The sequence below is a fragment of the Astatotilapia calliptera genome, chromosome 23, assembly GCF_964374335.1.
Source record: "Astatotilapia calliptera chromosome 23, fAstCal68.1, whole genome shotgun sequence".
Taxonomy (NCBI): domain Eukaryota; kingdom Metazoa; phylum Chordata; class Actinopteri; order Cichliformes; family Cichlidae; genus Astatotilapia; species Astatotilapia calliptera.
In genome coordinates this window covers 24,635,366-24,659,869 of record NC_137443.1, presented here as the reverse complement: position 1 = coordinate 24,659,869, position 24,504 = coordinate 24,635,366, and the positions used below count along the sequence as shown (strand labels likewise).

The 24,504-nt window shown below is 40.2% G+C and overlaps 1 protein-coding gene across 1 annotated transcript; it reads right to left on the bottom strand.

Annotated features, from left to right (window-relative positions):
• Positions 1–5,768: 5,768 nt before the first annotated feature.
• On the bottom strand, positions 5,769–24,170 carry LOC113016673 (calcitonin gene-related peptide type 1 receptor-like). The gene is made up of 13 exons (XM_026159676.2): positions 23,983–24,170; positions 19,341–19,416; positions 18,087–18,240; positions 17,723–17,833; positions 17,235–17,347; positions 17,047–17,141; positions 15,336–15,459; positions 15,090–15,243; positions 14,944–15,004; positions 14,795–14,855; positions 13,125–13,337; positions 12,998–13,039; positions 5,769–9,754 (listed from the first exon to the last, which is right to left on the bottom strand). Exons 2-13 carry the CDS (start codon positions 19,407–19,409, stop codon positions 9,548–9,550), a joined length of 1,404 nt encoding a protein of 467 aa, XP_026015461.1. The 5' UTR covers positions 19,410–19,416; positions 23,983–24,170; the 3' UTR covers positions 5,769–9,547.
• Positions 24,171–24,504: the final 334 nt, after the last annotated feature.

Sequence of the window (24,504 nt, the reverse complement as noted above, 5' to 3'; positions counted from 1 at the left end):
GGTGATGAAGGAAAACGCTGGGTTGGCATGTAAAACGGCATTTATTCCCTTCAAAGACCTGCAGTTCAAAAAAAGCGGCCCTCGACAGCCAAACCCATCTGTTCTCTGATTGGATTGTTACATTTGTGATTGACATGACATTGACCAATCAGATGAAGGGAAGAAAAATAGGGTCAAAAATCCGTACTTGTAACTTGCAGGGGTTTTTTTTCTAAGTCCACACACAAATCTTTTTTACGCACACACAAATTCTTTTTACACATACAAATCTTTTTTACACACACACAAATCTTTTTTACAAGTACAAAATATTTATGACCACATTTTGAGCCCATAAGCTAGTGAAATCTCTGAAAACATCTGAGCACTTTTGCAAACATGTTCTATGTTGACAACCTGACCAGACATACGGCGCGACATTTGCGGCTAAAACACTGTTAAAAGTGTATGGTGACAGAAAAACGGGGTATTTTAAAACTACACCACCACCATTGCTGCCTGTGATTTGATCTGCATTCTGGGATACCTGGCTGCCCCAAGTCTACACAAGCAATCGATTATCTAGGATCGACCTGTTTTGACTTACTTTGCACGGCAACCAATCAAATGTTAGAGAAGCTGCATGGGCAGTGTTAACCCCGCCCCCTGAGTTTGATGGGTGAGGCTGACAGATAAAATTATTTCATGATGAGAGCCAGGCGCCAGGACTGCCAAAATGAAATAAATAAATATATCATTAAATAATTAATTAAATGTGTCAATAATTAATTAAATGTGTCAATAATTAATTAAAATGTGAAATACATAAATAATTAATTAAATGTGTCAACAATTAATTAATTACATGTGTCATAACTATTTATTTAATTAATTAATTCCAATTTTAATTAATTATTGACACATTTAATTAATTATTTAATGGTGTATTTAATTAATTCATTATGGCAGTCCTGGTGTTCCATATCAGAAAGCTTGGAGAAACATTGCTTAAGATTACTTTTTAAAAAGTGGCAAGAAAGTCTGTCTTTCTCCAAAATATAAAGAAATGAGGGTTGGCTCGAGACTTTTGCACAGCACCTGTGATTTATTTTAGCTGAGCTCACTTTTGGATTTTACTTTGAAATAAAATTATTAAGCTGACTAGTTTGACACCTGTCTGGTTATATGTGCCCTACTGCAAGCATGATAAAAATGCCTCACCCTACAGCAACAGAGTATTAAAGAATATTTTTCCTCCAAGATAATGGCTCGAACGTCATACAGCTGCAGAGGACAAAAAGAAAAACAAAAAATGAAACAGCTCAGTAGGATTAATTAATACTGCCTTAAGAAATACAGTATTCTGTCATGGGTCCTAGCTACACCCCTGGCTGGCTAGAACTCGGGAAATGAACTCTCCACATGATATATTCACACATTTGATCGTGACATTCCTTTTGGAGCCTCTAAAGTCGACAACGAAGTGTTGACATCACGCTGTGATGAGTCGCTTAGATAATTCATGACCTTGCAGCGGTCTGAGAGGGCCGTGCAGCAAGCGGCAGACTTCCTGTGGTCCCACCCAGGCCCGGGTCACATCCACACGGCCGGGGCCACATCGCTCACCCCAACCCTTGTGCTGTACACCCTCCACGCCCTCAAGCACAGCCAAGTTCTCATTCCATTGTTCTCAGGAGTGAAACATCCCCATGCACAAGTGGCCAGAACAGCACGCCATGGGCCAGATGTGCGTATGGTATGTGTATGAACAGGGCAAAGCATTGTTTTCAACAAATACAAAAAAAACCTAAGAGAAGTTTCTAATGAAGTGCAGTTACTGGAAATTGTTTCAGCTTTTTGTTTCAAGCTTGAGTCATTCTTCCATGAAAAAAATTAACTGATTCTCGCTATTTTAACCTACTGCAAAATGTGCATGGCATGATGCACAGTATGTTCACCGGTGGTTGGTATCATCACATTTTCGGCACCAGTCAAACCACGCCAGAAGTGACAGAACACCTTCTTCCCGCATTTCTGAGCTCATTCAGACCTCTTCAGCATTCCTAACATACCGCCCACGATGCTAGTAAGGTAGATCTCACCGTGTCTTTTTTATCAGAGGGATTTTCCAATCATACACCACACTCATGACAAATGGGAAGCGGGGAGTTTCCTCTTTCGTGAGAGAAAAAATCCATTTGACTGACCCAGAAACTCAGATGATAAACTATTAACTTACTTCAACTGCATGACGGGCTTATTGGCATTTCTATTCACTTGTTTTAGTGTCTGTTAATTGTTTTTAGTGCAGTATATGATCACTTATATCATACAGAGCGTAATGCAGTATTATGAACTGAGCCATCAACCATTTAATACAGTGGTTCTGAACCCTTTGGCACATGGCACATCCCATTTCAGAAGCTCAGAAATGGTTTCTTAAAGTCATGTCTTTAATCAAAAGAAAAGAAATCCAGCACAGAAGAGGTTGGGTGGCCATTCTTAAGGAAGGAAAACAATGAGAAAATGCTGAGGTATGAAAATTACACAAACTGGACTGAAAATCAGTGACAACGGATCTGATGGACTGAAGAATCCACATTTGATTGAATTCTCATTCTAATAATTAACAATAATTACTGAGGGGAGAGAGTTACAACAGTAAAACATAGTGTGCTTTAAATACACTTTAAAACACAGTGGCCGCTGTGGCATGGTTTGAGGCTGCATTTCAGTCAGTGATGTTGGGGATTTTGTCAAAACTGATGAATAATGAACACAGAAAAGTACCTCCAGATTTTGATCCACCATCTGGAAAGCATCTGATTGACAACAGCTTCATTTTCAGCATGACGATGACCCCAAACTCACTGCCAATGCAGTAAAATCATACTTGCATATAAAAACACACAGTGGAGCACTATCAGTCATGGATCGGCCTCCCCAGAGCCCGGACCTCAACATTATTGAAGCAGTGTGGGATCATGTTGACAGAGAACAGAACAAAAGGCAGAAACATCCAAAGAAGAGCTTTGAATGTCCTTCAAGAAACCTGGAGAACTATTCCTGAAGACTACTTAAAGAAATTATCTATGTTTGCTAAGCCAGCTAGCTAGTACAATGTTATTTAAATAAAGACACATCTGGCTCCAAAAAACTCAGTGTTTTATCATCTAGTGGTTGCTTTTCCTTTTTTTTTTTTTTTTAACCAAAGTGCTAAGAAAAGCTAGTGGATAAAGATGCAGTGTGATTAAAATGATTCTGAATTATTCATTATTAATAATTATTTGAATTATCATATGTTTATTCTCAGTAAGATTTAAAGACATGTTTCTTCTCACATTACAGAGCAAAGCCAGCATTGCATGGTTTACTGATAACGGAAGGTCCTAGTAGTCGTACAGCAACTTAATTGGTGATTGCTTTGCCCAGTGATGCAGTGATGCAGAGATACAGTTATGATTAAACATTTACATCCACTCATCATGGGCATGAACATCATGGTAATTTTAGACTTTTAATGATTTGAACTGCTGACCCAGAGCATGATGCTACCACCACCAGCTGGTACATTTTTCTTAGGTCTGAAAGCCTCGCCTTTACTCCAAACATACCTCTTGTCAGTGTGACTCAATTTGTCAGTCTTTGTCTCTTCTGACCATAGAACGTTTTGGCTTGTCTATGAGGGCATCTGCAAATTTCAGTCGAGCTTGAAGGTGTCGACTTTGGAGCAGGGGTTACTTTCTTGGTCGGCACCCTCTCAGTCCATGATGATGTGAAATTTTCTTCATGTTTTCACTGAAGACAATTCAGACTTGAGCCTTGGTGGTCCCTAGATTTTTCCTCTCATCTAAGGATGGAAACTTGGGTCTTCTTCCAGAATTGTCTAAACTGATGATCTTTGAATCTGCAGTTGTTTAGAAATGGCTCCATGAGACCTTCCTAACTTGTCAAATCTACAATTCTCCTTTTTAGATCTTCACTGATTTCCTTGGACTTTCTGATTGTTCTGAGTATTTATCAATACAATAAATGTTGTTGAAAAATCCTTCATAGAGAAACTACCAGTTGTAGTCACTAATGAGACATTACCAGGCCTTAACCTTGTCAAGTAAAAAATAATCGTAGAATCTTCATTACCACCAAAGATTTAGTTGAATGTCTATAATTGAGATTGTATGTAAACTTCAGGCATCCAGTCTTGTTTTTTAAAGTCATTAAATGTGAATGCTCTACAGTCATTCTACTCTGAAAAAGGAACAGTTCAAAGAAATCATTAAAAACCCCAAATTAACATCACATTCATGCCCAAGATGAGTGGTTGTAAACTTGTCTACATCCCACACAGTCCAAGCCCTAATTTAAATCTCCACCTTAAGGCCTCAACTGTCACACACGTAATTGATGTCAGCTGTGTGTGAAGCAATAGTGCTTAACTGTGCTTGATGGTTTGAAATGCTGTGAACAGGAATGAGACCGCACTTTGTGTCAAATGCCTTGGCGTTACTTTGACGGTCTCAAAGCATGTTTCACACTATCATGGATTTGTGACGTTTACTTTGCTTAAGACGACCTAAGGACTACCTTCCTCATTTGAACATCAGCTAACAGTAACAGATGTTCTGCATTTTTATACCAGTCTATCCATAACCACAGGAAATTACTTCAGATCAGTGCATCAGCTACACTGAATTAAATCTACTTGTGACGATGCCAATATGAGACAGATTTATGTGACGATTTCTGCCACATCTGCAGGATTGCCGCCAAACATGAGCGCACATGTGTCTCTGTTAAGTCACGTCCTGTGGAAATGGCCTTGACAAATTCACAGAACTGCTACTGACTGCTGGAAACCCGGGGACAAAAACATGCATTAAAGTTTCAGTGAAGGCATGAGGAAGTTAAAGCAGTAAACAAGTGTTAGTCATGAGGCTGAGGAAGTGCTCGCTACCAGCACACAAGAGCCGACGGATCAGGAGTTCAATGGCAATGTATTCTTAGAAACAGGAAGCCTGCAATGCATCCAGTGGCCTGATTCTCATTGAAGTAAATAGAGATGGGTGCAGCTTATCCAGTGGTGCTGTGATGGGTAAACAGGAAAAACAGATCTTTACTGATCTTGCGCTGATGTTTTTACATGTGCATTTCTTCAAGCTGAATTTGCACCTCTGACTTTATCTCAGTTTTAAAGGAAGCCCATGCTACCGAAAACCTCACAGGATATCACATCCTCTAATTTTGATCCAACTTATTAAACTTACTTAGCTCAAGTATTGCAGAAATGTTTCTGCAGAAAATTACAAGGGAGGGGACGGTTCATGATTACCGTAATGATGCTCCAAGCACTGCTCAAAAACCCGCAGATAACAGGAGTCCTTTGTGGATTGAGGTCATGACTATGAAAGGCATGTGAGATCATAAAAAAACCCCAAAAAACACTGGTCGTGTACAGATGCTTTTCATCAATGTGCATTGTCCTTGCAAATGAATCTGTTTAGGAGGAAAAGTAGCCGGTTAAGTGCTTTTACAGCTTCTCTCCTTTGAAATTAATAAAGTATGCGCTGTAAGTACAGATATAGTCTTTTTCCTTTGGGACTTCCTAATGGTACCTGCTCACATACATTCTGGATGAGAAGCAGACAGTAACACACCCTGCTTTGTGTGGAAACAATATTCATTGCAGTGGGAAACACTTTCTGAAGTCAAGGAAATCCCACCCTTAAATAAATATGTGGGAAAGATGGTTAAGATGGTTAAAGATGGATAAAGATGGTCTTGCATCTCAGTTTAAATCAGCTTATTTTTATTTACAGCATTGTTTCTCCAGTTTAAATGAGTGCTGTTAGGATTTATCCAGAAAAATGTTACAAAACAAATAAATCACAAAAAACTGAATGAAAAAAAGCCACAAAATACAAACTGTACAACAGCCCAAATTACTTAAGCTCTTCTCTCTGACACAAAACAAAAATTTTGGTCTTGTATTCATGTTTTACATCTGCTTTAAAGTTTCAAAATATGTAACACTTATGTGAAACGATAAGACCAGCTTTCCAGTCAGGTTGTCAATACACTACATTTACATTCTAAAAACAGTGGATCTGAGGGCATAAGGCCACAGTCACACAGTTCTGAGAGACCAGTCTGCAACCATTTGGGAACCATGAGAAAAAAATGTGTATTCCCCTACAGGGTGGTAAGTGGTTGGTGACAACTGGCAGGAGAAACAACCGGCAGTGCTGCATGAAAAACTCTCTATGCTATAGTCCCTGGCGGATAGTTGCAATCACTTGTAGTGCATGTAAGATGCCAACTAGTCTGCAAACACTCAACAACTACTCTCCAAAACTGTGAAAAGTGCAGTGCTAAATGGAACCATTTGTCTTCTAAGTTGAAGCTGGTAATTCATAACTTTTACTTTGAAGGGGAATGTTCTCTATTTCCTGTTTGTGTTGCACTTTTTCAGATTTTTACCAGCTCTCGACTAGTAGTTGATGAGTGTTCAGGTCACCGTCTTGCATTCAAACTATGCATGACTGTGACATTATGCCAGCAGCCAAAATTGTGATGAGGTGTTTTTGGTGCAGCACCTAGCAACGACAAGCAACCTCCAGCAACTATTCTCCAATACACATTTTCCCCTAGCGACTGGAGTTTACAAGGGGGTCAGGAACTGGTTTCTTGGTCTGTGACTGAGACCTAATATAAAAACATTACTCTGACTAATGTGACATCAAAGGCCTGTAAAATACATCATATATAGACTGCTTACATTGCAAAAAAAATCTCTGCGTTCTGGATATTTTGTGACCACAAAGCAATCCTGTCAAATTATGACCAGTATAGCGTGCTATGTTTGTAAGGAAACTTTCATGGTAATCACCTGGTAGCATAGTTTTTGTAACAACATGTTTTCTCACTCACGCAGAGATGAGAAATAGCCATGGTTACGTAGCCATAACCACCAGGGCCAGAGGAATTTTAGCCGGTTAGCTTCATCAGGGAATCGAACACCTAGCATGGCTCTGTCAAAAATTAGCCATTAGGTTACCAGCTAACTTTAGCTAGCTATATTTCAGCTTGATATTTATTATTGGGTGGCTGTAGCTCAGGTGGCAGAGCAGGTCAGCCACTAATCAGAAGGTCGGTGGTTCGATCCCAGGCTGCATCCTGGCTGCATGCCAAATATCCTTGGGCAAGATACTAACCCCATGTTTGCCTACTGGTGGTGGTCAGAGGGCCCGGTGGCGCCTGTGTCCGGCAGCCTCGCCTCTGTCAGTGCGTCCCAGGGCAGTTGTGGCTACAATGTAGCTTGCTATCGCCAGTGTGTGAATGGGTGGATGACTGAATGTAGTGTAAAGCGCTTTGGGGTCCTTAGGGACTAGAAAAGCGCTATACAAATGCAGGCCATTTACCATTTATTATTTACAAAGGAAACACAATCATGTATGTCAGTCTTCTCATTCTCACCAAAAAAGTACTTTGCAAATCCCAAACTACTAATTCAAGAAATCAAAGCTGAGAATCCAAGAATAAAATGTTATAATATAAGCCAGTGTCAAAGATTTCTTTAACAGCAAGGTGCCGTTTGTTCTTCTGAGACACAAAGCACTGCATACTAGAGGATTCATTGTCATGCAATATTTTAAAAAATTACTTAGAATTGCTTTAGCAAGATTTAATTAATAAGTTGTAGAAGACACTGGTAGGAAAATTTGTTCCCTTTGGAAACTAAATTGCCCGAAACTTTCCCACAAAAAGTACCCACTCCAGTGCAAATACTTCTAGAACACTGCTGAGGGTCCTTATTTGTTAAATTCAGAACAAATGCCATTATAAAAAAATCTAGCATAAAATTAAAGAACAGCAAAGTTCTGTGTGTCCTCTCAAGCAACTCAAACAAGCAACTCAAACAAAACCTCACCACTGTAACAGCCAAGAGCTGTTTTCCCAAAGATTTCTCTGTGTTCACATTGCTCTAGAATTATCTGCTACATGGACACAACCGCCTGTTGCAAGTGAAAAAAATAGATTTCCCCACTGGTTAGAGAGTGATTACTGGAGGTTGCTCCCTGCTGCCAGGTGAAATCGATCACAAAGAGAGACCAAAACCCTCCTTATGATTGTTTTTGTCACGAGCAAATTGCCTGTAGTTTGCATTGTGGTTGCAAGGAGGTTGCAAACTGGTCTCTAGGCTGGGGCCATCTGACTCTACATTGCCATGCATCACATGTTTGGCAGTTAAGTAAAGCCTCAATAGAGCTGGAAATACTTTTTTCAACCAATTGCAACTCTTTTGCAAAAGGATTGAGGTTTAAAGCATTTTAAAATTATATTTTCCTTATATCAGACCTGCGAGCTATGCTGTCGACTTCTACATGACAGCCTCACGCTTGTGATCCTAGACAAAGCTATTGGCTTTCATTGTTGTTTCCCCCATGTTGTCCTATAAAGTTTCACACCACCTTGCACCTGCACCGAAAACCTGCAGTGGAAAGGTGCTTCCTGTTTTTAAAGGCCAGAACCAGCAGCTCTACAGGACAGTTTTGTCTTTTAACCTCAGACATATACAGTTTCCCCCCATTTACTTGATTTAAATGACAGTAACAGTGAGAATGACAATAATTATCAGTGCATTGTGTGAAATAAGTGATCCAGAAGTTAGGAGTTTATGTGACAATATTGCTATATACAACGAATGGTTTATAACTGAAACTAATGAAAACAACATTATGTTAAGTCCCTTACAACATGTCATTCATACACAATCAAATTTAAGTACAAACATATCAATCACGTCTCCAGCATTTTGGAATACAACAACAGTGAGCCAAACCAGTATACTTATCTATTAAGTATTAACTTAATAGAGACTGGAGCTGTCGCCAAGCCAGGCAAAATTATTTTGTGGACCTCACTCAGAAAACAAGAACTACATAAATAGAAAATTTACCTCAAAGTTGAGTTCAGTCCTCGTCCCATGCCGCATATCTTTATTTGACAAACAGCTAAAGCATAATTGACATTTTGCAAAGCGAGCAGGTTATTTTTGAATGTGTCTTTTTATCCGTTTCTATTTTAGTTTACGTTATTTTACATATACTTTACAAATGCCATTGATAACCACTACAAATAATATAAATAAAACTTCTTGCTCTTCATGCTCGCTATTCAGCTTAACAGCAAACAGCTGCGACACTGAGCTCCTCCATGAAACTTGAAGTGTCAGAAGGAGTGATGATAGAGGAAGCAGCATTTCACTTAGTTTACCGTCTACTTTTAAATTCCATCAAGCTCTTGAAAATGCCCAGAAAAGATATCCGCACAATACAAAAAAGAAATATTCCCTAGGTTATCTGCACAGTGCAGTACACTTTATTGTTGTTTGATGGCATTATCCTCATAGGATCTTAAGTCTTTGTTCTCACAGTCCTTCTAATGAAGTGAAATATGGGAGGGTGTCTTTTGGTTTAGTTTTTTGCTTTGAAAATGGAAGAAATACCTGTGTTATTTCTCAAAAACCTTGGGAGGAGAGCAAAACAGTAAGTCATGAACCTGAAGAGCTTCACACAAAAGGGCTGTCCGATCGGAATATGTCTGAGTAGCTCTTGCCGTTCATGTGCTCAGTGTGACTCTCGATGCTGTAGCATCGGTGGACTTCGGTCAGCGATGACGCCACGTAGGAGGCCGAGCGGAAGATGTCAGCGTTGGCGAAAGTACCGACAAACTGCATCCGCTGTTGATTCCAGTATCTCCGGAGAATGCTCTGAACCTGCAAGAGGAGGAACAAAGACGATGAGAGAAAAATCCGTGCTGGTGGTTGGACTTATCTCCAAGGGCGGTCCTAGCCTGTTTGGTGCCCTGGGCGAACACTCGCTTTGTGCTCTATTTGGAAGAAAACAGAGCACAATTCATGCAGTCGGGGTCAGAAGTTCACTTTCACTCATCATGGGCATGACTGTCATGGCAATGATGTGCTTTTAATGATTTCATTGAACTGTTCTTTTTCCAGGGTAGAGTGATTGCACAGCATACATATTTCATAACTTAAAAAAAACAAAAAAAACAAGAACAGGATAAACAAATTTTAATTTATTTTTGGAATTTCAAGAACTAGAAACTACTGAAACACCAGCATCACTGTCCACAGTAACGCCTGTTTTACATGGGCTGAGCTGACCAAGAAAGACATCGCTGTTCCAAAATCGACACCTTTAAGCTAGACTGAGATTTGCAGCTGCTCACATTGACGAGCAAAAAAGCTTCATGGTTGGATTAAAAGATTGAGCTGTTTGGCCACAGTAACAAGAGGTATGTTTGGAGGAGTAATTGTGAGGCTTTCAAAGCTAGGAACACTGTACCAGCTGTCAAGCACAGTGGTGGTAGCATCATGTTCTGGGGCTGTTTTGTTGCCAGTGTTGCAAAAAAGTTTTGCACAAAATGGTTGGAATAATGAACGAGAAGTACTACCTCCAAATTAATCAACTTCACCTCAAATCAAAAGCTAGGCAGTTAAAACTTAGACACAGTTGGGTGGGTCCAACAGGACAATGATCGCAAACACACATTAAAACTGGTTTCGGAATAATTAAAGCAGGCTAACATCAAGTTTCTGGAATGAGTCAAAATGTACATTTTGGCACTGTGTGGTCAGAGAAAACTGTACACTCAAACCTTTTTTTCCAAAGTCATTAAATGTGTATACTGTACAGTCACAAAGTCTTTGAAGAAATCCTCAACCACAACGTTCGTGCCCAGCATGAGTCGATGTGTTTGAGCATAGCTGCACATTTTAACTCCAATCACTCGATTCATTATAACATGAGAACCTTTTTTTATTTTTGTGATTTTGACTCTGTATATAACAACAGTGGTTCTTAAATCAAACAATCAAGAGGTGATTAAAGTGCAGACTTTCAACTTTAATTCAAGGGGTTTTACAAACATTTCTACATTAACTGTTGAGGAATTACAACAATTTTTATACACAGTCGCCAATTTTCATTTAAGTTGAACAAACTAAGGTAATTTTATATGTAAAGGAATTGTTTAAAGACTTGGATGTAATCAAATCTATAACTCATGGACCTCACTAAGTGCCGCATTTCATCCCTCAATATGTTTTTCTTGGCTTTAGGTCAGCTAACTTATCATCTGAATAATATCCAGTTTCTTTAAGACTATAGCTCTGCAAACTTAAAGATTACTCCTGCTACTCCTATCAGCAGTCACATCGTCAATAAACCAGTCTCACTAATGATGGTGTCCTTCAGAGCAGAATTTTCTTTGACCGCTTAGTGGGAATTCCAGGGAAAAGCTACTAGCAAATGGAAATCTGCCCCATAACTTTCATCTGCTTAGCATGCGCACACCAGCTCACCCTCATCTTCACCAGACTCTTCAGCCTCTCACTGAATCAGGCAGCCATCCCATCCTGTCTAAAATCAGCCACAATCATCCCAGTGCCGAAGAAGTCTCCCATCTCCAGCCTGAATGATTACCGCCCTGTGGCCCTCACACCGGTAATCATGAAATGCTTTGAGAGACTAGTCCTTCAGCACATCAAGGATTACCTCCCCCCAGAATTCGACCCCCACCAGTTTGCATACCGTGCAAACAGATCCACAGAAGACGCCATCGCCACAGCCCTCCACGCTGTGCTGAGTCACCTAGAGCAGCGGCAAAGCTACGTCCGAATGCTCTTTGTAGACTACAGCTCAGCCTTTAATACAATCATCCCGGACATCCTCATCACCAAACTGGTCACTCTTGGCCTCCCTCCTCTCATATGTGCCTGGATAAAGGATTTCCTCACAAACCGGCCCCAGACTGTAAGACTCGGCCCTCATCTCTCCTCCACTCGCACACTGAGCACCGGCTCCCCACAGGGCTGTGTGCTGAGCCCCCTCCTGTATTCTCTCTACACCCACGACTGCAGTTCGACCCACAACAACACTCTCATCATCAAGTTTGCTGATGACACCACGGTAGTCGGACTCATCTCGAAGGGAGACGAGGCAGAGTACAGAGAGGAAGTCCTGAAGCTGGCAGCATGGTGTTCAGAAAACAACCTGGCACTGAACACTAAGAAAACCAAAGAGCTCATTGTTGACTTCAGGAGACATAGCACCGACTTGGCCCCCTCTACATCAACGGGGAGTGTGTGGAGAGGGTCCACACTTTCCGGTTCCTTGGTGTCCTCATCTCTGCTGACATCTCCTCGACAGGAAACATCTCAGCGGTCATCAAGAAGGCCCAACAGCGGCTGCACTTCCTGAGAGTCCTCAGGAAGTACAAGCTGAACTCCAACCTGCTGCTGACCTTCTACCGCTCGTCCATTGAGAGCCTGCTAACCTACTGCATCACGGTATGGTACGGCAGCTGCACCAAAGCAGATAGAGTGAGGCTTCAGAGTGTGGTCAAGACAGCACAAAAGATCATCGGCTGCCCTCTCCCCTCCCTGATGGACATTTATTCCTCCCGCTGCCTCAGCAGAGCAGCAAACATTATCAAGGACAGCTCCCAGCCTGGCTTCAACATGTTCAGCCTGCTTCCCTCAGGGAAGTGCTACAGGTGCATCAGCACAAAAACCCACAGACTCAAAAACTGTTTCTTCCCCAAAGCGATAACCACCCTGAACTCACACATGCACAGATAGCACAGCCCCCCACTTCCCACTTCCTCTAAGGACCACCACTGTGCAATACCAATTCTATGTGCAACAACTCAACTGTATATACATAACACTATTTATTACATATCACTTACGTCTTGTATATTGTACATTTTATATGTATGTATATATATATGTTTTTCCCTATGTTAATATTGACCATATGTACATAACGCTGCAGAACTGTACCCCCCCCCCCCCCCCCCCCCCCCAGCATGTTTACACTGAGTAGGAGATGCTCTGTATCTCATTGTACAACTGTATAGTGACAATAAAGGCAATTAATTATTTTTTATGGAAGAATCGGCAACTGTTCATTTATTAATTTGCTCAATTACTCACCTCCCCGTTGAAGAAGCAGAATATTGTCGAAACCAAGAGACCCTGAATAAAACAAAGAAAGTTTATTACGTAAAATATGTGCTAATATTAACATTATTATGCCTCTTTCTCCGATGCATGGACTGACCTGGTAGTGCATCAGGATGTTCATGATGTAGTGATAGATCTCAGAGTGGCCATCAGGTTTATATGGGAGCAGGACAAACTGGATACCGAGAAGAGGGATGAGAATGAGGGTGGCTCTCACAGCCCTCATGTAGAGGCTGGATTCGGCCTGGTGTGTCACTCGCAGCTTGGTGATGAGAACCCGAACGATGTTCAGCAGGAAGAAAAGGTTCACCTGGAGTCAAAGTAGGCACACACAACTTTTTATTGAAATATCAGACGCAGATTAAAAGGACAGGATAGTTCTTATCAAGTCAACACCGAAAGAAAACCTGTGCCAGACCTTCAGAAAGCCTGCTCATAAAGCAAAATACATAGCGTACAAGATATAAGGACAATAGGTGGTTCTAGAGTTTTATAAATTAGCGTATATAGTGAAGTACACCATCTTAATTCCTTATGACAGCTTCCACAATTTTACCTCTTTACCAGATAGATGTGTTGTTTTTTTGTAAATTTCTTTTGACCCCTGCCTTCTTTAACATACCTTTGCCTCCAAGTCCATACTTTCTTCTTAATACAGCTTGAATTATTTTGTGCATTGTATATCATCAGTGCAATGTTTACATCAAGTCAACTGAAAATTGTCAAAGTTTGTTGGTCATAATTTACTTTAGCATATAAAGTGGTATTGTTTGCTTTCAATGCAGTTGGTATGGAAGTACTGGGAATCAATGAACTGGTTCTTGTGAAGTGCTTTTCTACTCCACATAAGTACTCAAAGATTGGAAATGCGTCATTCACCCATTTACCTCTTTTCATATGCTCCGTTCTATATAACATTAACACTCGCAAGCAACTTGGAGCTAGCATCTTGTCCAAGAATATTTGGATAGCCAGAGATCAAATCCCCAACCTTTCATTTAGTAAGTGAGCTACTGTACCCTCTAAGCTACAGCCACCCAGGTTATTTCTGCATGAGACAGATTCAACAAAGTGCTGGAAACACTCCTCAGAGATTTTGGATCCATGTTGACATGACAGTATGACACAGTTGCTTCAGATTTATCAGCTGCACAGCCCAAAGATGCTCTGTTGGATCGAGGTCTGGTGGCTGTGCAGGCCACTAGAGTACAGTGAACTTATTGTCATGTTCAAGAAAATATACTGAGATGATCTGAGATTTTTTATTCTGCAGTCATCAAAAAATGTGTGCACTGTGGTCATAAAGGGATGGACATGGTCAGCAGCAATACTTTGGTGCTTAGGGGCCCAAATGTGCAAAGAAAATATCTTGAATATCATTACACCACCATCAGCAGCCTGACACATTGATGTAAGGTGATCCTATAAGGATGGATTGTAGACTCGGTTTCCTGTTCTTAACTGACAGGACAGACTGGTGTGGTCTTCTGCTGCTATTAAGATGCTCTCCTGCGTACCTTGGTTGTAACAAGTGGTTATTAGAGTTATTTTCCTCTTCCTGTCAGTTCAAAGCAGTCTGACCATTCTTCTCTGACCTTTGACATCAACAAAGTATTTTCACCCAGAGAACTGCCGCTAACTGGACATTTTCTCTTTTTCAGACCATCATGGTTCTTTGGGAAAATCCCAGCAGATCAGTAGCTGCTGAAGTACTCAGACAAGCCCGACTAGCACCAACAAACACGTGAAACAGAGTTTAGTACTCACCACCAATGCAGCACAGATGGGTCCATGGATAATGTAAAGCAAGGAAGTGTTTATGGTGCACCTGTGAGGGAACAGATCAGATCATTATATCCAGATGGGATGGGAACACGTGATATCTGTTGAAAGGATGTGTGAATCCAAAGACTCACTTGTCACTGTAGTAAAAGTTACGCGCTATTGAGTATATCACTGCCGGCATGATTGGAAAGCCTGTGAAATCAATAATGTTGAGTGACATTTGTGTTTGATAGCCAGGAAGTATGCACGCATAAATATTCACATGTCTTTAACTTACCCCAACCCAGCAGATAATACCAAAGGAGATGCTGTTCTTCTGCAAACACAGCCACAACTATCAGAGTATGCAGGTAGATGCCCTCACAAAGCATCCAGAAGTAGTTACAGCTCATCAGGTACATATGGATAAACTCCATCAGTGTGCAGCTTATCTGAAGGAAAACAAAACGTGTTTTTACACGACTCAAACAAATGGAGCCTGAGTTACTATCCAATATAAAAGGTGGAAAAGCAGGTCACTCACAGAGTCAGCATATTTGTGTCCTTGCTTCGCTAACATTGTGAGCACAATAACGGTCGCAATCGAGTTAAGTATGAAGGAGAGAAAGAGGTTTTTGTGGAGAGTTATCCTTTGGCAGCTCAGACTCCTGATGGTTATTAGAAAAGAAGACACATTAGATTTTTACTTTTGAATCACAGATTTGTCCATAAGGTCACAACAAGCACCACTGAGACACCGACCCCATCTCCCCAGTCAAAACAGGTCCAGGCATCATGCCAAAAACTGCATCAGAAATGGACGGATGTTCATGCATAGATGTATATTGTTGCAATAAGGAATGCATTTTGTAATTTATTATTAATATTATTACTTAGGGATTTCTTTCTAACAATTTCGGGCACTTTCAGATGTCAGCTTGATAGCCTTTAAACAGCTGTTAACTGCTGTGAATGTGCAAGATCTAAATCTAGTTTCTCCTGCATTGAAAGTTAGTAATAACAAACTAATAATGTTATCTAAAACTTGGGTTTCTAAATGGCCCTGATGAGATAGGAAAATTAAATGTATTAAAGCTACCAAGAAGAAAAACAATCTATGGCAATTTAAATTGTGGAGATTTAAGGGAATAAAAAACAGAATTTAGCAAATTCTATGGGACATGAAATACTGGGATTGAAAGTTTGAAAACTTTTTAGTAATTAACCTTTTTCTTTAATTTAAGTCCCAAGACTTTTCAACACATTTATGCAGTTAACATAAATTTACAATGAAACTTGGTCTCATTTGTTGTATGTGACTTGTCTCCATTGACTCCTTGCTTTCTGTTGTCAGCATTACAAGCCTCTGCTACTTATTACAAAACAATTCAGAGTGAAAATGCAGAGAAGATGGGTACACTGTTATCATAAGGGGATAGACATTGTCAGCAACAATACTCAGGAAGGCTGTGGCGTTTAAAAGATGCTCAGTTGTTACTAAGTGGCCCAAAGTATGGAAAGAAAATACCCCCACACCATGACACCACCACAAGCCTGAACTGCTGATATTAGGAAGGATGGATGAAAGCACGGATATGCTTTCATGTGGTTTTCATCATTCTGACCACACCATGTTAATGTCAAAGCAGGACTCATCAGACCAGGCAACATCTTTCTTTTTCTTCTTTTATTGTCCAATTTTGGTGAATTGTAGCCTCAACCTCGTGTTCTTAGTTGACAGGAGTGGCTTACAACTGCTGCTGTAAATCATCTGTCTCAAGACTGAGGTGTTTTTCTGCATAGCTTGGTTACGACAAATGGTTATTTGAGTTATTGTTGCTTTCTTAGCAGCTTTAAGCACTAAAGCCATTCTTCTCTCAAGACATCGTCACCCAGAGAACTGAAACAGACCCCCCCCCGATCACTCTATGTAAACTCTAGAGATTGCTGTGTGGCAAAAAGCTGAGCATTTTCTGAAATACTCAGTCCCCCCTGTCTGGCATCAACAACCATATCACATTCAAGTTACTTAAATGAGCGATCCTCAGTTTTCACTTCAGCAGGCACGTCTACACGCCTAAATGGATTGAGTTGCTGCCACGTGATTTGTTGCCAAGATATTTTCTTTGCATTTGAGTTCTGTACCTAATAAAGTGGGTGTACAAAATCTTAACTAATCACAGTAAGAGCAATACAAAAGATAAAATATAAAATAATATACTATAAAATATAAACAAGAACAGTGCCAGACTTACTTAAAATGGAAAAAAATTCCCAGTGAAATCAGCAAAGACAGCAGCGAAAGTCCATGACCGATCATAACCAAGTAGAAGTGAGTCATTGTTGCCTGCTACAAAACACAATACATACAGGTTTGCATTAATTATTGGCTATCGACTTCTATTGTGCTTTACTGATTTTATTGTACTTTGGTCACTTTTACCTCTCCGTGATGTGTGAAGTTGGCTTTGCAGTTTGTGTAGTTGGTCCACGTCCTGTTGCTCTCCGGATGCCGTGCCCACTCTCCAGTCTCTGTGCAAACTTTTTGAGCCATCACTGTGAGCAGATTTGAAAATAAATCGTCATTTTATTATGTTGATACTTTGGGACTGTTGAGTTTAAACAGAAGGTGGACAGCAGAGGGGGAGAGTGCCATCAAGCTAAAGGAGGAGTCCAGGCTTGGTAACCCTGTGGGACTTCAGAAGCAGCTGACAGGTACCGACAGGCCAAGCAGGATGTAGCCCAGGCAGCAGCCGAAGCTTTAATTCAAACTGCATAAAAGTTCGAATCATTTATTGATTGACTGATCGATACCGTCTATAGTGATTTTACAGCTCTCAGTTTAACAACCCTAATGACATAAAGGAAAAATAATGTGAACGCTCAAGGTTAATGACGTTATATGAAATCACAGAGGGCACAGAGATTTACCGTGTGTATCAAAATCATCAAAGTAGTCTGGACAGTTCTGCTCTTTAACGCCAGCTTTAGTTTCATCCCAGCACAGCCAGCCGTCCCACGTCATGTTGCACATCGGCTCCGCTAACAGAGGCAGAAGACAGACCGGCAAAATCACGTTAAAGAAGAAAGGCATGAAAGTTCAGTTCTGCTTTTCCTTTCATTTTAATTATTTTTATAGTCATATTAATAGATTTTAGTACTGTAATACAAAATACACAATTCTTTAGGTACATATACAGATTATACCTGCAGCATTTACTGCATTTATGCAGAACTTTTACATGCCATTGAGTATTTTTATGGTGTGATACTGTGCATGTCTACCACTGCTCACCAGTCGTTTTTGTTTTGTGCTGCGACTCTGTTATCCTCTGGAAACATCTGTACTGGGCCATGGTGATTTTAGACAGTCTCAGCAGATCTCCATGGTTCACTGAATGATTCGCTGGTTCCTTATGAGCGTCTTTAGCTGTTGCCTCCACCAGCATCTGGAAACACAAAATTTGCAAATGTCAAAAATGTGTAATTCAACCATTCGAGCTGGTGTTCCTCAACTCATCCCATCCTGTTTATCTCTCATACGGAGAACCTATTCCATAAAGCACCTTTCATGCTATACTCAAAGCAAAATAATTGACTTTTTATACATAATTTAGCCATCTACTCAACTGTTATCCCATACGTTTAGCTTGGAAGTTATACTCTTACAGTAAAAAGCTTTAGTTGCCAGACAGAGTTTCTCACATTGGGCTGTAAAACAAGCTCATATCATGACCCCTCCACCACTGTGCTGACAGCTGGTATGAGGTTTTTGGCTTTGTGCATTATGGCCAATCATCGCACTGGTCTCATCTGTTCAAAGGGCACTGTTCCAGAAGTTTGGTGGTTTGTTCCGGTGCAGCTTTACAAGCCTAAGCCGAGCTGTTGTGTTAGTTTTAGAGAGAAGACACTTTCTTCTGGTAATCTTTCCAAACAAACCATACTTGGTCATTCTTTTTCTAATTTTAGTGTCTTGAACTTTTACATTTAACGTGCTAACTGTGGCTCCGTTTGTGATAAATAAATACTGACACGATGTAAATTTGTCATGTTGTGAGGTTGTATTTACCTGCTGAGCACGAGAATATTTTTATTGAGAGGTGAAACCCTAGAACCAAAAGAGACTCTGCTTTCTGTTTACTGTGGCTGTGCTCTGACTTGATCTACTACAAGTTCTGTAACTTTAGGGAAGCAACAGTCAATCAAAAGAGCCAAACTTAGCCAATAAAAAAAAGAGTTTACTGTATTTTGACAGAGAGTTGTTTGTTAGAAACAACGAGTTTGCATGAAGTTTATTTTAAATAGCTGAGATTATTTTTCAAATGCAAATTCAACATTCTGTGATACATCTGGGAACATTTATCTGACATTAAAAAAAGGAAAATGCTCTCAAGATCTATCATTTATTCCAGCAGGGCCAACTTATCATTTTCTTTACTAAAAAAAACCTTAAAACATCAACTCATGGTGTGACAGTTAATGCTCAACTCATAAATATGTACCAGACTGTTGTCCCTGTTATCAATAGTAAAGGAAAACATTTAAGTACCTTGTTGAGGGAGCACAGGACCAGGAGTAGCACGATGTAGCTCAGATCCATGTGCGCTCTGATCTTCATACGTTTCCTAAAGAAAAGTCACAAGAGTTGCAGCTGAGGAAAGAAATTTCTCCAAATATGCACACAACATATTACAGGTGCTAGTCGCATACAGATTAAAAGCATAGCCTTTGGACACTCGCCATTAGACTGGACGATATTTTTATACTTCGTTAGATGTTATTTTTATTAGTGTTGGAGGAACAGGTAAAAATGTCACCACTATCCCAAATAGTTTTCTCCCAAAGGCCCGATAATAACAACAACACTTCCTGAGCTGCAGCAGCTGCTGGGCTGATCCAGCACACAATGTGCTGACAGGAGCTGGAAACAAACTCAACGTTCACGTGCTCTGTACTGCCAGGACCATAAAATAACACATTTAGCATTAAAATTTGGTATCTTCGTATTATTATTTTTACTATTAAATTTGTAATTTTGCCTTCTAATTATCTTTCAAAGCCAATATCAGGTCCCCCATCCTTTGAAACTGAGAGGGAAATGCTTGTAGCTTCATGTTTTTAACTTGTAATGAGCAGTCCTCTCCTTTTTTGGACGATGAGGTTACAGATTTGACCTGTTGCTTCCTCCGTTCTCCCTTCCTTCCTTCCTGCATGCTTATTAAGCACCGTGAGCAGGTTTAACCAAAGTTTAGCCAGAAGACATCACCACGTCAAATACCTGTACAGTTGGTGTGGCAGAAGCTCTTGAACCTAGTGTGGTTCGTACATTAAAAAAGCATGTATCCTTCAGTCAACAAGAAGCTCAGTTTTTCCTGACACATGTAGTGCTGTGCAAACGTCTGGAGCCCCTCATTTCTTTCTATTTTGCTTCCAAGGAGCCAGAAATACATTTTTGGAGGCACAGTGGCTGCTTTTTCACCCATTTTCAGAAGAATGCTTTTTGTGTTTGTTAAGCTACTTCACAATCATTCAAGCACAAAAAAGTCTCCTAACTCAAGGGATGAACCAGTGTTGTGGCTACATAACACATAACTCAGCAAAGAAACCATTTTAAATTGTATCTTTAGGCACTTTGTTGTTAGCAGCCTGTCACAAAAACACATCGTTTGTTCACATAGCTTTAGTTGAATCTATAAAAAATGCCAAAGATAACACAGTCTGACATAACATTGTATTTTTGCAAGAACAAAGTGATTCTCAAAAAGCTGTTACTTCAAAATTTCAGCATATCTCAGCATATTGTGCAGTGTGTCAGAGGACAAAAGAAGTGGCAGGTCTAAAGAAACAAAACTATCTACAGCAGATGAACAGGATGTCATTTCACATACAGTAACAGGAAAAACCCCAAAGTCCTGCATTTCAGCCAGTGGTGTTGGAGATCTTGTCAAAATTAATGAATTACGAACACAGAAAAGTACCATCGTGCAAAACCATCTTGAAAGCATCTGATTGGCAGCAGCTTCATTTTTTAGCATGACAATCATCCCAAACACACTGCCAATGCAATAAAATCATACTTGTATAGAAAAACACACAGTGGAGCTCTATCAGTCATGGATTGGCCTCCCCAAAACCTGGACCCCAGCATTACCGGAGCAGTGTGGGATCATGTTGACAGAGAACAGAACAAAAGGCAGAAACATCCAAAGAAGAGCTTTGAATTGTACAAACTCTGTTTTTGCCTTACACACTGTAATTACACGTTTGTTACAATAAATCCCTCCACCCATTTCCCATTTTCCTAGAAAAATATAAAGAAACGGGGATTGGCTCATGACTTCTGCACAGGACTGTAGCATAGAAGAAGCTAACATCAAAGCAGCTGCTACTTAGAGATATTTTAATTTAACTACAACAACAACTTTTCTTATGTTTGCAAGACTTTTTTTTTAATTCACTTTTTACCTCACTGCAAACTGTGGTTGAACATATGTATAAGAATATATTTAGTATTAAAAAAAATTAATAATGCAATAAAAACTGAAATATTAAATGCAACAGTAAATACATCAAGGGGAGAGAAAGGTTAATAAATAGAGAAGCAAATTAAAACATAAATATTAAATTTATGTCACATAAATTAATGCCTATAGCCTACAGCTTAAGTAAAAGTAACTTACCATGCCAATTTTGATCTTCACGCAGGCCTTAAAGGGCCAGAAAACTGTACCCTAACAGAAAATATTTTAAATCCTCTTAAATGTTTCTTGCAGATGCTAATAGATGAAGATTCACGTTTGTAACTAAACTAAATAACAGGGTTAAACCTGCTTTGGCAGGAAAAAGTCAAACGTTGAGCTGGGTAGTCTAAAACCAAAGTCTGTGTCTTCGGTGACAAAGGCGTTGCACAATAACTTTAAAGCTGTTGATTACATTAAAGCATTTGCACCACCTCATAAACTGTCATTAATGAGTCTACCTTTCATATCTACAGTTTAATGCAGCACCAGAAAGTCTCTCTCGACATCAAACTCTTTCTGAGTTTCTCCTCTCAGTATGTCAGTGTCATACAACCCATCTATAATCTTGCAGCACAAATGTAATTAATTTCCACCTCCTCTGGCTGCTAATTCAGGAAATCTTTGTCACTTTAACAGATTAATATCCTCTTGAACACACCCAAAAAAAGGGAAAACACTACATGCAGTATGATTTCCTGCTGCTATGCAAAAAAGACATCCAATATCTATTCGTGCAGTCACTCCCTTGGTGTGTAATCCATTTGTGTGAGAACTCAGAGATTTAACCACTTCTACATGAGAAATGCCCTTCACTGAAAACACCGTCCTGTCCTGGAAATCTGTGTTTTTCCCACTCATGCTATTGCAGCTTTTTGTTAGGTGTTACAGAAAGCATATACAGTCACCCGCCACTTTATTAGGTACACCTGTACATTTCATCGGCAGTAGCTCAACATATTTAGGTGTCCAGACCTGATCATGACAACCTGCTCAAGTTCAAATTGAGCAACAGAACTTGGAAGAAAACAATTTTGAATGCCTCGTGGCTGTTGGTGGTCTGTGAATTTCAGAAACTGCTTATCTGCTGGGATTTTCCTACACAACCATCGCTAGGGTTTACAGAGAGTGATCTGAAGAGGAGAAAATATGCAATGAGCAGCAGTTGTCTGAGTGAAAATGCCTTCAGAGGAGAATGACCATCCTGCATAACTTGTTGCCAGTGTTGGGACTAACGGGTTATTAAGTAACGCGTTACAGTAACTACGTTATTATTGTGGTAACAAGCACAGTAACTAGTTATTATGCCAAAATCAGGAACGCGTTACTCGTTACTGGGATTTAGATAGGCTCGTTATTCGTTACTTCGTGTGGTGGCTATCGCGGAGCTTCCACAGATTCAGTAACATTAGCAAGTGGTGGAGGCCAGCAGGTGGATGAGAGGAAGGGGAGGGAGGAGGAGGAGAGACCTGAGGCGGCTGCCGGTCCGAGTGTCAGGTGAACTGAACTTCAGGTAAGAAGTTATAATGAAACCAGGAGATGTCCTTATTGAATCATCAAAACTGAACAGGTGATGGAGAAACAGGTTTACCTTTTAGGTGACATGAATGAGTTGAAGGGAAGTTATGAACTGTTTCTGAGAGACAAATAACCCCAGGATCCTTTTTTATGTAGCTGACAGCTGGTAACTGTGCAGGGGCGGGTCTAGCAAAGTTTTGCCAGGGGGCCAGGTAGGGCATTAACAGGGAAAGGGGGGAACAAAGAAGTTAAAATTAACTTAAAACCAAAGTTACTTTCCCTAGTAACTAGTTACTTTGAAAGTAACGAGTAACTTGAAGTAACTGAGTTACATTTGATAGAAGTAACTAGTAATGTAACTAAGTTACTAATTTAAAGTAACTTACCCAACACTGTGCTTGTTGCGACCAAGGTGTGCAGAAAAGCATCTTACTAGCAGCAGAAGACCATGTTGGGTGTAACTCCTGTCAGCTAAGAACAGGAAATGTGGCTACAATTCAAATTTACCCCAAGTGGAAAATAGAAGATTGAAAAATGTTTTTTTCTCTGATAACCGCATTTATCCATGCTGCCTCGTATCAACAGTCAGGCTGCTGGTCTTATGGTGTGGGGGATAGTTCTTCGGCACACTTTGGCCCCCTCAGCACCAGTTGAGCATCATTTAAACACCACAGCCTGCCTGAGTTTTGTTGCTGACCATGTCCATCCATTTATGACCACAGTGTACCCATGCTTGACATGCTATGAAGTCAATATGGCCCCAAATCTCTGAGGATTGTTTCCAGCATCTTGTTGAATCTATGCTAGTAAGAAGGCAGGTCTGAAGAGAAAGAGTCCAGCCCGGTACTAGCACATGTACCTAATAAAGTGGCTAATAAGTGATTTTACTGCATCACTTTGGTAAGTCGGTAAATATGTTGTGGACTCATGTCACACCATAAGCTCCCACCAACATTTTAAACAGTTCAAATTGGACTTGACGTTTGTTTGTTGGTTTTTTTCAGCTTGTCTTTTAATTCTTCCACATCATTCACACATTTTAATTTCTTTCTGTGCTCGTGCCTGATATGACAACAACGTGACATTAAGCAATGAACATTTTGACCCGTTTTCAGCATCTTGACCAGAGTGCAAGTACAAGTTCCAAGAGCTTACCTTCACACAAAAGAAGAAACAAAACTCAGAGTTGCCAGAGTCAGGAGTAATCCTTCAGTCTGAGAGTTTGCCTTTGCTGATAAAGGAAAACAATGAAACAACCCTGATCCCCCTTTTTTGTTTCCAGGGGCAGATCTCCACTGCTTGTTTCACACCGGAGACACAGGCGACACTGAGCTGGGCTGTCCTGATAAAAACGGACTGACTGGAGCTGCTGATGACATCACACGCTTGTCTGCTGTGACGAGACATCCCAGGAGAGCAACGATGAGCATTACAACGCAGCTGGACATTAATCATATAGATGAAGGATGTGAGGATGTAAGTGCTGTGACTGAACAACGGATTTATTGCTACCTGTAGCTTTACTGCATAGAGAGTTTTATAGCCTTAAGAAATGACTGCAAATGTATAGCACTCATCGGCGACCTTATGATGAGTGGAAGCAGGACGAAAAACAATAAAATGACGCAATATATAATAAATCACTGTGCATTTGGACCTTTTTTATTTATTTATTTA

Excerpts from the sequence above, each read along its gene's own strand:
- LOC113016673 (XM_026159676.2), bottom strand. The coding sequence starts at position 19,409 with ATGAAGATCAGAGCGCACATGGATCTGAGCTACATCGTGCTACTCCTG. Across the intron at positions 17,142-17,234 it reads ACTTCACACATCACGGAGAG|CAGGCAACAATGACTCACTT; the intron begins GTAAAAGTGACC and ends TGTGTTTTGTAG. Across the intron at positions 15,460-17,046 it reads GGAATTTTTTTCCATTTTAA|GAGTCTGAGCTGCCAAAGGA; the intron begins GTAAGTCTGGCA and ends AATAACCATCAG.